At 38.3% G+C, this 16,369-nt stretch overlaps 1 protein-coding gene across 4 annotated transcripts in view; it reads right to left on the bottom strand.

Annotated features, from left to right (window-relative positions):
- Positions 1 to 2,285: 2,285 nt before the first annotated feature.
- The window catches only part of ppp3r1 (protein phosphatase 3 regulatory subunit B, alpha), a 61,214-nt gene continuing 47,130 nt past the window's right edge, over positions 2,286 to 16,369 (bottom strand). For 3 of the 4 annotated variants that reach the window (XM_008114920.3, XM_062958553.1, XM_008114924.3), the window contains exons 3-6: positions 13,940 to 14,116; positions 10,380 to 10,439; positions 4,981 to 5,165; positions 2,286 to 4,391 (exon numbers count right to left, since the gene is read on the bottom strand). In XM_008114920.3, coding sequence (XP_008113127.1) covers positions 4,344 to 4,391; positions 4,981 to 5,165; positions 10,380 to 10,439; positions 13,940 to 14,116 — 470 coding nt within the window. In that variant the 3' untranslated portion in view covers positions 2,286 to 4,343. The remainder of the gene's footprint in view (positions 4,392 to 4,980; positions 5,166 to 10,379; positions 10,440 to 13,939; positions 14,117 to 16,369) is intronic. The other variant, XM_062958561.1, reaches the window with a different exon arrangement.

The raw sequence follows: 16,369 nt of genomic DNA, 5'->3' as shown, positions 1-16,369 counted from the left end.
TCCCAAGAGCCCGAAACAGGACTGAGAATCTGCCTCTCCTGAGGTGCTTGTTGGGGGACAGATGGTGGCGGTAGGGAAGGGGCCGGGACCTCCTTCCAAGAACCTGAGACAGGGCTGAGCATCTATACCTCTCCTGAGGTGCTTGCTAGAACACGGGGGCAGGGTACAGAGGTTCAGCCCCATCAGGCACTTGGAAAGAGACCCAACCCCGCCCCCTCCTCTAGCCCCGCCCCGTGTCCTGGCAGGCACCACAGAACAGGGATAGCAGCTCAGCCCTGCCTCAGAGCTTGTAACTGCCCATCCGTCCTGGCCGCCCATTTGTGGCCCCGCCCATCTCCTCCTCCCACCCCTGCATCTTGGACTAGGGAAGAGGCTCAGCCCCGCCCACTTGAGCAGGAGCCACGCCCCCCCTTTTCCAGGGGGCGCTGAGTAATATTTTTCCTGGAAAGGGGACAGTAGGTCAAATAAGTTTGGGAACCACTGATTTGGTTGAACTGTTGGATGGGGAAACAACACCAATGCTTCTTAGCCTTTGGATTGGAGAAAAACTGAAGAGGACTTGAAGAAGCCATCACCAATTAAAAGGAGTAGATGAAAAAGCTTGAATACTGGTTACAGCAACTACCACCTGCTGGTCACCTTCTGCAGGACCCTGAACATACTGAAACAAGGGTGCACAGAAAACTAAACTGGTCTACCAGAACACCTTCATGAGAGACCTTTACTAGGGCTAATAAAGATGGCAGAAATTGATAAACCTTGTCAAGATTCTCTCCCAAATTTAAAAGGGTAGCTTAAGGCAAAGGGAGATGGGTTCAGGGAGAAGAAGAAAAATAGACAGGAAGATGAATAGTGCAACTGGACACTCACAAACTACACGTAACTGGCTAGTAGTAACTCTTTATATTTAAATTTAGGAGATGTATATATTTGAACAGAAAAGTCCACCTTAATGCTAAATGGAAAGGGAATGCAGACCTGTGAGTGAACGCAACTGAATTCATGAACAACTATCACCTCTTGTAAAAGAAAGTCCTCCAGTTTTAGTGTTAGGTTGTTTGCTTTATCCTATAGTTCTTCAATAATAGAGCAGATTTATTTACCTTTTCTTGGAACTGGTTTTAGTAAGAATGATATTAGTAAGGGCGATCTGAATTTACTATCAACATGATGGGCAGTTCATGAATGCAATAAATAACATAAGGTAAAGTTTTTCCCCTGACGTTAAGTCCAGTCATGTCTGACTCTGTGGGTTGGTGCTCATCTCCATTTCTAAGCCGAAGAGCCGGCATTGTCCGTAGACACCTCCAAGGTCATGCGGCCGGCATGACTGCATGGAGCGCCGTTACCTTCCTGCCGGAGAGGTACCTACTGATCTACTCACATTGGCATGTTTTCAAACTGCTAGGTTGGCAGGAGCTGGAGTTTACAGCGTGCGCTCACGCCGCTCCCGGGGATTGAACCTGGGACCTTTCGGTCTCCAGCTCAGTGTTTTAACGCACTTCGCCACTGGGGCTCCTAAAATAACATAAAATAATAACGTAAGTGCATTAAATAATGAACACTAATGTTTGGGACAGCTGTTAGAATAAAGATATATTCATTCCTCAACATTTATTTTAAACAAGCTGACAACAGGAGAAAGAAACAGGAGAAGATCAGATACAAGGATCTCTACCTGTTTTTATATCTGATGCACACCATTTTCCAGCAGCTCTTCACATGCTCCCCAAATCCACTACAGAATAGGGCAAGGTTAAACTAGTGATGGGAAGAAGTCTCCTCACTCGCAAGGGTCGCTGACTCTCCAAGTCAATATTGTAAACCGCACAAATAAATCGGATCCATTTAAAAATTGTTATTCTGGATAATTATGACATTTTGATCATCATCATCCTCTGGCTGCTACATTTTTGACTAGTTCCCGTCGTATTCAAGCCAAATCCATATCTTGAGTCTACACAAACCTTTAGCTAAAATACCATGGCTTGCTTAGTCCCACTTCATCAATAAAGTGATTAATTGCAATGTGGGGTTATTAATGTTTCTTCTCACTGCCTTGCAAATATGTTTGAATTGTTTTGAACAAAATGTACATTTGAAAGGCATTACCATCATGAATGTGAAAGTGTTGTACCAGAATGGATGTCAGACAGAAATAGTGCAAGTACTGATACATGAGTAATGTATGATAGCATCAACTCTATTTTAACTAAAACTCAATATGCAAAATTTAGTTTTAAGACTCTCTGCTTATTTTTTGGTAACTTAAAACAGTAGATTGGTAAAGTTCAAATATTTTATTTTTTATTCATACATTATGAAGGTTCCTATAGTTCCAACATTGTATAATGTAGCATGCAGAGGAAAATCTAAACATTCAACATAACCCATTTTCCACACACAAACTAAAAAAAAAAAAGGCTCATCCCCGATAAGAAAGTAATGTTAGCACTATTTTCTATAACGCCAGCCAGGATATGCACAAGCAATTAAGAAATTGAAAGCATTTGCTAAAATGTTTGTAACAAATACTTATGTACAAAAAAATTCACAAAAGACTAGTTCCCCCTTGAAGCAGAGCACATGGCAGTTGACACTGGAACAGATACTATCTCTTGCTGGGATTACAAGCCACGTACTGATCCAGAGGAAGAAAGTTACATGTAGTGGAGATTCTGTTTGAACATTTACCAAAGTTTGGCAACATTATCTTTGTTTTAAAAATTATGCAAATCATGTAAACAAGAGGAACATTTCAAATCGATCTACATGCAAAACTTCATGTCATGCAAGGACACCAAGCACCTGGATTTCTCTCTCACAGACAGAGCCCATGATGTGCAGCACTCAGCTGAAGGAACAGCTATGGCAGGCAGGCCGTGGATTACACCACCTGCCCTTTCCATCGCTGATTATAAAACCTTTTAAAATAGAAAAACTGCTATACAGGAAAGGGTGTTCTATGCTAAAAATCTAATGTTTGTTTAGGTTTTTTTTCCTTCTAGCCAATCAGTACCATTGCAGAAAAGCAAAGGGATGATATCAAGTTGTATAACATGGCTCGCTACTTTTATATCACACATATCAAGTTACTATCCATTACAAATCATGATATGGACAAATCTAGGAAAAAAAATCTCCATGAAGAACTGGAGAAAAACAAGAGGTATAAATTTAGATAATGTAATGAAGCTTTCCTCCTTTCCTATGGCATAGGCTAAATGTTTTCCCCATAATAACCCTATATACACATATATAAAATATTACCAGTTTTTCTATGCAACTTGTACTACTACATTAAATGTGTATGGGAAACTATATGCTTGAAATGTCATGTCATGGCAAGGTAAATTTTATTGTCTCACTGTGCAAAGGGAATTCTATGCAATTATCTTGTTAATCCTAAATTCTTAATTAAGCTAAGTGCTGAGAAACAAATGCAAATGCTTTCAACTGTTTTATGTATACTTAATAGAGCACAGCTAATGATTAATAAGGATACACTATGTGCAACTGCATCCAGTTAGTAAGTGAAATGATGAAATGGCCATAGGTAAACCCTATTTGCACACAAGGACTAGTTCTTGGCATGAATATTAAATTACATTTTCTCATACTATTAAGTAGAATTGTACTGAAAGCTATCAAGCAAAGATGCAGTCTGGTAATATATCAACAGGTATATATAAACAAACTCAAGTTTCCTGCCTTACAAAAATGTAATTAAGGTAAAATAACAGGAAGCAGTGCTATCTCAGCCAGTCAATATATAAATATCTGAAATAATCACAGGAAAAGGAAAGAGTTGACCTAACAACCATTTAAAACTTTACATTTTTCTACTATATATATATAAAACTGTGTGACATAAAAGTAAAGATGTATATCCATATACTGAACTGTTAAATGTTCTGCTTGGCACTTTGTACTCTAGTTTGTTTCTGAATCAAGTATATTAAATTAAAGCCCACCTAACTACTACATATAGAAAGCTACATATATATCTATATATAAATACACACATATATATATAGATAGATATTTTCTTGTTATAAAAGATGAGAAAAATAAATTAAAAAGCCAACCCCTTCCCTTTCTCCACCACACTGATATGCTCTTCCCATCTTGCTGTCCTTCAGACTTTAAAGTGCTACACTTGAGTTATTGAGAGAATAAAAGTTCAATAACACTTAGTTGGCTTCATGAGGCTCATGTTGGAAAATGTGGCTTCACAGAGAAAAATACTTCCATTTAAATACACAGAGAGCGTTGCTGGACGTCTTGAGCAGATCTTCAAAGATGGAGAATAAAGCAAAAGTGTTGGGTGGTGTCCTAAAGAGTCACACGTCTACCACCATCTTTTTGTGGATATCTAGGCCTCCTACAACCTGAAATGTTGATATAAAAATATTATGAGAATTAGAATCATAACAGAACATTGCCTGATAACTTAAGTCTTCTAGACAAATTGATCTTGGTGATCTTTTTTTAAACTATGTTTTCATCTAAATCAGTGGTCTCAAACTTTTAAAGCAGAGGGCCACCTCATGGTTCCTCAGACTCTTGGTCAGCTGGACTATAGTTTGAAAAAAAAAACTTAAACGAACCCCTATGCACACTGCACATCCTATTTGTAGTGCAAAAAAAAAAAAAAAGAGGCCTACCTCACAATGTTCCCATGGATGTCTTTTGGCCCCTCCCTCCCTCCCTCCCTTTTGTGTGAATATTTAAAAGCTGGTTTTAAAAATATGATTACACCCATAGATAACAATATGTGAGGTGACACAGTTTTCCTACCTCACTGGAAAAGGCCTTTGATAAATACACCCTCCATAAAACACTGAAATAATTTGGGGGGGGGGGGGGGTAAAGAAAAATAAGGAGCATATGTGATAAGAATAAACAGAACATAGCAACAAAGGTGAAGACTACAGCATGTAAGTGTATCTGAATACACGCATGTTAAAAACAACTTACAGCACAGAATTCCTCAAAGGATATCCTTCCATCTCCATCTTTATCTGCATTGATTATGGTTTTGTCTACGATTTGCTGCAACTGAGTATCTTTGAGATTGTTCCCAACCATCATCTTCAGAACTTGGAAGAGCTCCCCATTGGAGATATAGCCATCTTTGTCCATATCATAGATACGAAAAGCAACTACAAGAAAAAAATGTATGAAAAACCTCTAGAGCAAATATGATGTCTGCAGAAATTTTTTCCCCCTGTTGAATGTTTACTGCTGCATTCCATGCTTTCTGTCTCTTTCAAACTTCACCAAGAGTTTCTCCTTTCTCAGCTTCCTTCTCTGCCAACAATCTTGTTTGATCCAAAACAGATCCTAGGATGCCAGTTTCATAATCCTTGAACAACCGAATAATCAAACATTCCTTACTATAGAAACTGAGCCAAGGTAGGGGGCATTTATTTCACTGATTACTTCAACCTGCCCTGGCTACGCAGACAACTATAATGGAATGTTATACTTACGACAGCAAAGTATACTATATATACAATACTATATGAAGCTAATGTATATATTAGTACAGCATTAGTGGCATTTCAAACTGGCATATTTTGCCCACAGTGCCATTGTATTATCCTGGGTATATAATGTGCTTTGTATGCTCCTACTATAGAAGTCTGAAATCAAAAACTTAACCTCAAATAGATGGAATATATATGTTTTCTTCCCTCTAACAAAGTGTTAGGTATTACTCTTAGAACAGGTTAAATGTGCCTTATCCAAAAAGCTTGGGGCCAAAAGACTTTTGGATTTCTGATTTTTCTGGATTCTGGAATACCTGTATTTGCATACACATACATTAAGTGGTATCTCAGAGAATCAACCCGAGTTATTCTGAAGGTAACTTTATACAATACTAGCTGTGCCCGGCCACGTGTTGCTGTGGCGAAGTATGGTGGTATGGGAAATAAAGTATTGAGGAATTGGTGGTAGTTAAGGTCAAGGGTAAAGGTTTTCCCCAGACATTAAGTCCAGTCGTGTCTTACTCTGGAGGTTGGTGCTCATCTCCATTTCTAAGCCGAAGAGCCGGCGTTGTCCGTAGACTCCTCCAAGGTCATGTGGGATGACTGCATGGAGCGGCGTTACCTTCCCGCCGGAGCAGTACCTATTGATGCACTCACATTTGCATGTTTTCGAACTTCTGGGTTGGCAGAAGCTGGGGCTAACAGTGGGGGCTCTCTCCACTCCCCCAATTCAAACCTGTGGCCTTTCAGTCCAGAAATTCAGCAGCTCAGTGCTTTAACACACTGCGCCATCAGCGGATATTATTTCCTAAAGGTTGTGAATATACAATATTTCTGATTGGTTTTTTTTGTTTGTTGGAGGCAAGTATGAATGCTGCAATTAGGAAAAATAATTAGGATGTAATGGCCTTGCAGCTTTAAAGCCTGGCTGTTTCCTCCCTGAGTGAATTTTTTGTTGGGAGGTGTTAGCTGGCCCTGATTGTTTCCTGTCTGGAATTCCCTTGTTTACAGAGTGGTGTTGTTTGCGATATTTTATGTGCTTCTACTGTCTGTGGCCCTGAGAAAACAGAGGATTTTCCAGACTTTGATGATGGGAATACTTTGTTGGGAGGTGTTAGCTGGCCCTGATTGTTTCCTGTCTGGAATACCCTTGTATTCAGAGTGATGTTGTTTGCGATATTTTATGTGCTTCTACTGGCTGTGGCCCTGAGAAAACAGGATTTGCCAGACTTTGATGATGGGAATACTTTGTTGGGAGGTGTTAGCTGGCCCTGATTGTTTCCTGTGTGGAATTCCCCTGTTTATTTACTGTCCTGGTTTTAGAGATTATATTGTTCTGCATTATTCTATCCCAGTAATTATTTCATATTAAAGAAGAATCTCACTTATCCAACATTCGCTTATACAATGTTCTGGATTATCCAACGCAGTCTGCCTTTTCATAAGCAATGTTTTTGTAGTCAGTGTTTTAAATTCATTGTGATATTTTAGTGGTAAATTTGTAAATACAGTACAGTAGAGTCTCACTTATCCAACATAAACGGGCCGGCAGAACGTTGGATAAGCGAATATGCTGGATAATGAGGAATTAAGGATAACCCTATTAAACATCAAATTAACTTATGATTTTACAAATTAAGCACCAAAACATCATGTTAGACAACACATTTGTCAGAAAAAGTAGTTCAGTACACAGTAATGCTATATAGTAATTACTGTATTTATGAATTTAGCACCAAAATATCACGATATATTGAAAGCATTGACTACAAAAATGCGTTGGATAATCCAGAACGTTGGATAAGCGAGTGTTGGATAAGTGAGACTCTACTGTAAATACTACATAGCATTACTGCGCATGGAACTACTTTTTCTGTCAAATTTGTTGTATAATATGATGTTTTGGTGCTTAATTTGTATAATCATTACCTAATTTGATGTTTAATTGGCTTTTCCTGAATCCCTTCTTATTATCCAACATATTCACTTATCCTGCCGGCCTGTTTACGTTGGATAAGTGAGACTCTACTGTATATTTCTAATCTTATATTATCTGCTCAGAACTGGATTATCTGAGGCCCCTTCTTCACAGCTGTATAAAATGCACACTGAAGTGGATTATATGGTAGTGCGGAGTCAAGATAATCCAGTGCAAAGCAGATAATATAAGATTATAAATGGGTTATATAGCTGTGTGGAAGGGCCTTGAGTCTACACTGCCATATAATCCAGTGCAAATTAGATAATCTGTGGAAGAAGTCTAAGTGAGGCCTAAATCTGCCTGTCCTCTAACTGAAACCTGGGTCCCTTGGTTGCTAGGCAACCAAGTGGGCAGAGATTAGCCCTCTAAACTGGCAGCAATTGGATAAAAAAAATTATTGCTCTCCCTCTAATTAGGACTTTATTTTTCTTTTCTTTTTGTTGTATCAACCTTGAGGCGTGGATGATGGGTTGTGTTGTCAAATTTTGAGGTTGGGGGGCCTGTACTTTTGTTGTTTTGTGAATTGCCGTGATGCCATCGCTCTTTTATATATATAGACTAGCTTTGCCCAGCCACGCGTTGCTGTGGCTCATGGGAAACATTTGTTGGTCAGATGAAATAGCAGTGAATAGCCTTGCAGCCTCAAAGCCTGGCCGTTTTCTGGAGTAGCTGGAGTAGCATCCTCAATCGAAGCCTGGCTACTTCCTTTGTAGGGAAATCACTGTTTGGCCAGATTGAACTGCACTGAATAGTCTTGCAGCTTAAAAGCCTGGCTTCTTTCTACATAGGGCATCCTTGCTAGACCAGGCTGAATGGGACAGAGTAGCCTTGAGGCTTCAAAGCCTGGGCATTTTTTACCTAGTGGAAATCTTGGTTGGCCAGGTTGAAAAGCACTGAATAGCCTTGATGCTTGCAAGCCTGGCCGCTTTCTACCTTGCAGAATCCTTGGTTGGCTCGTTTGAATAGCAATTAATAGTCTCGGTGTGGCAGGTATGAATGCTGCAATTAGGCACCTTGATTAGCATTTAATGGTCTTGCAGCTTCAAAGCCTGGCTGCTTCCTGCCTGGGGGAATCCTTTGTTGGGAAGTGTTAGCTGGCCCTGATTGTTTCCTTTTAGGAATTCTCAATTTCCCTGCTTTCAGAATGTTGCTCTTTATTTACTGTCCTGGTTTTAGAGATTATATTGTTCTATATTATTTTACCACAGTAATTATTTCATATTATATTTATAATCTTAAATTATCTGCTTAGAAGTGGATTATACGGCAGTGTAGACTCAAGATAACCCAGTTCAAAGCAGACAATATAAGATTATAAATGGGTAATATAGCTGTGTGGAAGGACCTTGAGTCTACACTGCCATACAATCCAGTTCAAATCAGATAATCTGTATTTTATAGGCAGTGTGGATCAGGCCTAAGTGCACGCTGCCTCTGACCTGGGCGCCATTTTAGCTGAGGGAGTTACTAGGATACAAAGGGGGTGGGGCCTAAAGGCAGGGGGGGCTAAAGGCAGTAGAGCCTACCTTTCTAACTGGCAGGGGGGAAAAGGCTCTTCCTCATCCTCTGTAACTTGGACTATTTTTCTATGTTTTTTTATTGAAAGACATATTTTGGGTGGCTATGTCTTTTGTGACCAAATTTGGAGTGATTTGGTTCAGTGGTTTTGTTGTTTACTCCATAGTAAAACGAACATTACATTTTATATATATAGATTTTACATTAAGTTTGTGCATGAAACAAAGTTTACGTCCATTGCATCATCAGAAAGCAATGACAATTTTGGAAGTCTGGATAAGGGATGCCCAACTAGTAATATTTTGTTAACAGAGAAAAGGTTATCTTTTTCACATTTCTAATCAACATTTCACAATCAAAGCTAATAAAACAATAGACATTTTCTCCAACATGACAGATTTAAGGTGAAGATGAGACAAAAAGAATTGTGTGCTTGATTTGTTGACAAAGATAATACAGTAGATTCCCTGTTAACCAGAATAAATGTAGTTTGTAGTTGTTTGAAAGTCAGTATTACAACGATGCCTAATTAAAACTACAATCCATACTATAAACCCTGTACGGACTTGGTATTAATACTGAGATACAGTAATTAAAAGAAAATTAAGATAAATAAAGACAAAACGTAATGTAACACAGTTTTACTGTACTATACACTATATTTATGAATGAAGTATGCAATTTAAGTTTTAAAATTTTGCTGGTTGCTTGAATTCGCTACCTGAGAGAGTCTACTGTACAAATGGGATAAAGAAAAATTGTTGATGCAGTTTCAGATTTAAAATATACCTAAGTTATGTTAAGTAATCAAGATAGTAACTACTGGAAAGACGTCATCTCAGACTGTATAGGAGTCTGCATTCCTCACATAAATAAGCAGAAAAATTAGGATCAAGGGACAAGTCCAGTATCCTTTATTAACAATTGAAAAAATATGAAGTCATCAACATGGGTGGCTGAGATACTATTCTAATTGTTTATTTATTATTTATTTATTAATTTAATTTATATACCGCTCTTCTTCCCCAGGGGGACAATTATTAAAACTATTATGTATAAAATGTCCTTCAAACTACATATTTAAAGAATGTATGAAACGTAAATGAATTTCTTGTTTAGACTTCGGTCCTATCTCTAAACTATCTAATTATGTGTGTATATGCAAATAACATGTATTCTATTTTTTTAAAAAAAAATTATCCAAAATCTAAAATATATCTGATCTCAAGCATTTCAGATAAGGGATATTTAAAATGCTTTTCAAAATAATCAGTTTTATTACAGAAAAATCTTGAATCACTTCTTAGGGAGAAGGGAATCTAACTACACACAGTTCAACGACAAACAATTTATCTACAAACTATGGAAATAACAAAAATACTTACACCTTAACTTCTGTTCCTTATCACCTTTTACACTGAATTGGGAGACTCCTTCTATAAATTCTACAAAACACAGGGAAGATAGTTTATAAAACATTTTGTATTTCTAATAACACAAGTATGTTCAGTAAAAATTTTGTGGGTTTCTGTCAGGTATGGCCATCATTCTCCAAACATAAATCTTAATAAGAAATCCAGTCTGCTTGGCTTAGGTCAGTGGTTCTCAACCTATGGGTCCCCAAATGTTTTGGCCTTCAACTCCCAGAAATCCTAATGCCTGATAAACTAGTTAGGATTTCTGGGATTTGTAGGTCAAAACATCTGAGATACCACTGCACACTTTGAGAACCACTGCACCACACAACTCTGTGAGGACTCTTTTAACAGGTTCCTACAGGCCTGTAACTATGGTTTTTGGGGAGTCATCTGTGATCTCACACAAATGGGTTATCTGCACCTGCACTGTGCACTGTTCAGAATAATTACATCATCATCATCATCATCATCATCATCATCATCATCATATTATTATTATTATTATTATTATTATTATTATTACTATTACTATTACTATTACATTGTATGACACAGCAAACAAGATAGATATGCTGGATTTCGTATCACAATATCACAAGTCGAACACTTCCCAAGTGTCTAGGACTGTGTGATGTATTTTCAGATGATGCGCGCAGATCCCAGTAGGGTGGCCTTTTGTAGTTGGCAGATCGTAATTTTGTCAATGTCAATTGTTTCCAAATGCCGGCTGAGATCTTTTGGCACGGCACCCAATGTGCCGATCTCCACCTGGACCACTTGCACTGGTTTCTGCCAGAGTCTTTGAAGTTCAATCTTGAGGTCCTGATAGCGGCTGAGTTTTTCCTGTTGTTTTTCGTTTTTCTGTCACCTGGGATGGCGACATCAATGATCCAAACCTTTTTCTTTTCCACAATTGGGATGTCTGGTGTGTTGTGTTCCAGAACTTTGTCAGTCTGGATTCGAAAGTCCTACACAGTATCTTTGCGTGATCATTTTCCAATACTTTTGCAGGTTTGTGATCCCACCAGTTCTTTGCTGCAGGGAGGTGGTACTTGAGGCATAAGTTCCAATTAATCATTTGGGCCACATAGTTGTGCCTCTGTTTGTAGTCTGTCTGTGCGATTTTCTTACAGCAGCTGAGGATTTGATCAATGGTTTCGTCAGCTTCCTTGCAGAGTCTGCATTTTGGGTCATTAGCTGATTTTTCGATCTTGGCCTTAATTGCATTTTTCTGATGGCTTGCTCCAGGGCTGCAAGGATCAGGCCTTCTGTCTCCTTCTTCAGGGTTCCATTCGTGAGCCAGAGCCAGGTCTTCTCCTTATCAGCTTTTCCTTCAATTTTGTCAAGGAACTTTCCATGCAATGTTTTGTTGTGCCAGCTAGCTGTCAGCTCTAGTTTGTAATGCGGTTTTCTTGTACTGGTTTTTTGTCTGCTGTGCTTTGAGGAGTTTCTGATTTTTGACTTCAATCAAAGCAGGTTCTTCACTTTGCTTTACATATTCTGCCAGGGCATGTTCTTCTTCTTTGACTGCTTGTTTTACTTGCAAGAGTCCTCTGCCCCCTGATCTTCTAGGCAGATATAGCCGGTCAACATCACTGCGAGGATGCAGTGAATGATGAATGGTCATGAGTTTTCTTGTTTTTCTGTCCAAATTGTCCAGTTCCGCCTGTGTCCAATTTATAATGCCAGTAGTATATCTTATGACAGGTATGGCCCAGGTGTTTATGGCCTTGATGGTGTTGCCTCCATTGAGTTTGCTTTTGAGAATTTTTCTGACCCTTTGTGTGTATTCTTTGCTGACCACAGTTTTCACATGTTCATGCTTGATGTTGTCCAGCTGTAATATGCCCAAATATTTATAGGCCTCTGGCTGGTGACACTTTATTCTTTGGCCATTAGGCATATTTATGCCCTCACTTTCAATGACTTTTCCCTTCTTCAAAGCCACTGTTGAACATTTGTCCAAACCAAACTCCATGCTGATATCAGTGCTAAAAATTCGGACAGTGTTAGTCACAGAACTGGATTTCGGTTTCCGTTTTCCCATACAGCTTCAGGTCATCCACGTACACCTGATGTGAAATTTTGTGAGATTTCTTAGATGTTTGATAGCTGAGGTTTGTTTTTTATAAGATTGTTGACAGAGGGATCATGGCAATAATGAAAAGCAGAGGGGACAATGAGTCTCCCTGGAAAATTCCACTTCTGATGTTGACAAGTCCATAGCTTTCATTTCCAACAAACAGTTCAGTTTTCCAGTGCTCCATCATGTTTTCAATAAAGGTGCCAACATTTTTACAAATCTCGATGGCGTCCGGGCACTTGATGATCCAACTATGTGGGAGTGAGTCAAAGGCCTTTTTGTAGTCAATCCACGTCATGTGAAGATTAGCTTTTCGGCTTTTACAGTTCTCCAGAATAGTTTTGTCAATTAATAACTGGTCTTTTGTGCCCCTGCTTTTCCGTTTGTTGCCTTTCTGTTCATCTGACAAGATGTTTTTTTCTTCAAGATATTATTATTATTATTATTATTATTATTATTATTATTATTATTATTATTATTATTATTATTACCCAACCTTTTTCCACAAGGAGACTCAGTGGTCTTACACTAAAAGCATTTAGTGTAATTTAAAACAATTTAAAATCTACAAATATACAAACATTAAAACAATGAATTATCATTGGTATTGAAAAAATCAGTTAAAAGCCATAAAAACATATTCAAAAAACCATAGCACCCCCTGACACAAAATCTATTTCATAAGTTTTTCGCCACCAAACTCTGTCTCCAATCTAGACACCACATACACACTTGATGATGATCCAGTTTACTGCACTGTTAGAAAATATTTTTAGTTGAAATGTGTTGCACATGAAGCACGTGATTCAGTTCAATGTATGCTCCCATATCAAATGTATGAATTAGTTTGTGAATCAGAAAAAAGGTGATATGGAGCAGGAGTCTATCAGCACATGTAAGACGAGCTTTTTTTTCATTGTTTCTGTGACTCACTCAAATGGGGTTTCTGTGCCTGAGCAAAGCAGCACTTGGAACTTTCTAGAGCCATTGCATATGGGTTTTGCCCACCCTCACATTTCTTGCCCAAATCCTTAGCTTCTATTTGTTGTTTTACTGACTTTAGACCATTTTTTTCTGTCTTGGATGTTGATATTCTATTGGTTGATGATGATTTTCTTAGCTTCTCCCATTTATGTGAGTCACAGAAACCATCAAGAAGTAGTTCCATACTGTGATTCTTCAAGTGACCATGTGCACATAGTTCCACCTATCCTTCTTACATCATGTCCTACTTTTCCTTAGATGCTGCTGTTGTGGCATCCTTACAACGCTGGGTTGGGCAAGAATTGTGTTTCTTCTATGTATAGACCATTTCTCATGTGGGAAGATGCACTGACTTCTGAAACAATGACCGTAACTAAAGGCCAATTTCCAGGGGCATGTTTTTAAAACACTACTTTCATATGACAAAAAATATTATTGATTAGATCAGATTGTTTCTTACCTTTGAAGTCTACTTCTCCATTTCCATCCGTATCAAATATATCTATTACTCGCTGTACCAGTGGATTCTGTTGCAACTCAGGCAAAGACATGAACTCCTCCACACTCAAAGAACCAGAGTTATCTAAATCAAGCTTTTTAAACCTCTTTCCCAATCGTTTTATCTCATCTGCATCAACTAAAGGGAGGTAAAGGAGGGCAGAGAGGAAAAGTAATTACCAAAATATTTTTAAAAATAAAATGTAACTTTTTTCATGCTATAGTGCTTTCTTGAAATGCTATGGTATTTATTTTAGCTACAGGCTGAGCATCCTTTTTCTGGAATTCTGAATCCTTAAAAACCCAAAAATGACTGCAACGGTGCTTTTTAATGGTTTAACACACAAAATTATTAAAATACTGTATGAAATGATCCTCAGGTAAAGTGTGCAAGGTATATATGAAATATAAGTAACATGTGTGTTTAAATAAATCACGATGTAAATACATTCAAATACAGGTACAAGTCCAAAAAAGTTCAAAATTCAAAACACATCAAGTCGAAAGGATTTTGGAAAAGGGATGCTCAACCTGTATATAATATCTCAAGGGCAGCGTTTCCCATACTGTTAAAAACATTAGCTTTAAATACAATCAATTAAATACTCACTTTTTTCACAGGACATGCCTTGACACATTTAACTTTCCAGCTCTATGATGACTCAAGCCTTAAAGGGATGAATAGCACCCAACTAATTCTAGCCACACGACTAGTAGACAACAAATAAACTACATCAACATTGGTCAGTTTTCTCCATCAAGTGATACATATCTAAACACTGTGAATTTAAAAGAGGGAATCAGCCAGGATGCACGCAAACAAGAATATGTTCCCAATCTTGTGTCAGATGCAGATCCTTGTGGAATCAAACTGCTCAGATAGCTAATTTTATAATACTAAGTAGGACTCCCATTATAGTTAAGTGATCTAAATTCATCTAAATCGTCTTATTCTGCTGAATACTAAATGATTTAGATCTACTTTCATGTGTTTTTGAATATATTACTGTTCTATGATAGGAGTTTGCGTCAGGATAACACTTTGTCTACATTTTCCCTTTAGGGGAAAAAGCAATACATGCAAACCTCATTTAATGAAATAGTGATGTTCCTGGACATCAATTCTTTAACAGAAAGTTAGGTGCTAGAGACAAAAATAGCATTGAAAGAATGGGGATAGGTTCCTAAAGCAATCCACTCTCCAAAAACAATAAAGCAAACCAAAAACCTTTATTCAAAGCTAACAATATACATGTGCAAAATCAAACTACCAGGTCATGTAAGCCCTACAATTTAAATGAGCACAGTTCAAGTGGAATCACCGAAAACCTGAACACAAAGTATTCACCTATACTCTACTCAGTTGGAAAGGAACATTGGGAATCGCCTATAGCTGCTTCCTGCCTCTGTGTCTTTTTCAATCTATTCAGTGTGCTGTGTACTGTAAATAAGTATGTTTTCTATTCCAGTACATATTTCTTAGCAACTAAGAGTTAAGTCTCTTGTCCAATCCAACACTAAAGATAGTGCATCGTCGTAGCTTCAACCTGGGTGAGGTTGCATGGAATCCTTTGGAGAAACCTTTGTAAAAAGAAGCACTGTTCTCAGAAGCTTCACTAAGATAATACCAGTACTTTAAAAAAAGTAAATGGTTATTTATTACTATAAATACTCAGCACCTGAAAAAATGTAGTGTACAAATGGAAGTCAGATAATTTTAATATTTAAAAAATGGTTTGCAGGGGGAGAAGAGAAAGAACCTTGAATCTGCCAGAAATCTGAGACTAAAAAGTGTCTGATGCTTGTATTTCTATAGCTCTCTCAAGAGTTGAAGCAGTATAATTTTACTGTGCTGTCGCACCCAAGCTGCTTTAAATGTCTTTAGCGCAAACATGTCTTAACTTCTATCAGCTTGGGGGACGCTGGATTGTCTTCCTGTTTCAGCAAGGAACCCCACAGAATAAATGTCCACTCTATTGCTTTCAAGAAATGGTAACGATTTATTAATTGGTCTTGGGCCTATTTCTATTCAGGCACTATCTTGATTTCCCCACAGCAAAGTCCATACTTGAAGTCTGAAGGTAACTGGTCGTTCCAGAAGTCGCTGCTCATGGATGGTTCTGGAGACGAAGGACAGATGAAAGTTTCAATTGCTTACTTTCTCTGGTAGAGGGGCCTCTGGGGCGCCCAATGCCCAAGATGATCAGGCCGGAAGTTGAGAGAGCAGGTCTCTTCTATTGAGGCCTGACACCTTGCTGAAGGCGCTAGAAACTCCAAAGGCTGTCACTGACCAGCTGTAGGTCAGTATAGCTGCATTAGTTCCCAGAATAGTAGTAGCAGTAGTTATTGGCTTGAAATGGCTTGTCCAAGCCTGGATCTCCCTGAGACCAAC

Source organism: Anolis carolinensis, chromosome 1, assembly GCF_035594765.1.
Source record: "Anolis carolinensis isolate JA03-04 chromosome 1, rAnoCar3.1.pri, whole genome shotgun sequence".
Lineage (NCBI taxonomy): Eukaryota > Metazoa > Chordata > Lepidosauria > Squamata > Dactyloidae > Anolis > Anolis carolinensis.
Note: the sequence above shows the minus strand (reverse complement) of the source record. Positions and strands in the feature narration are given on the sequence as shown.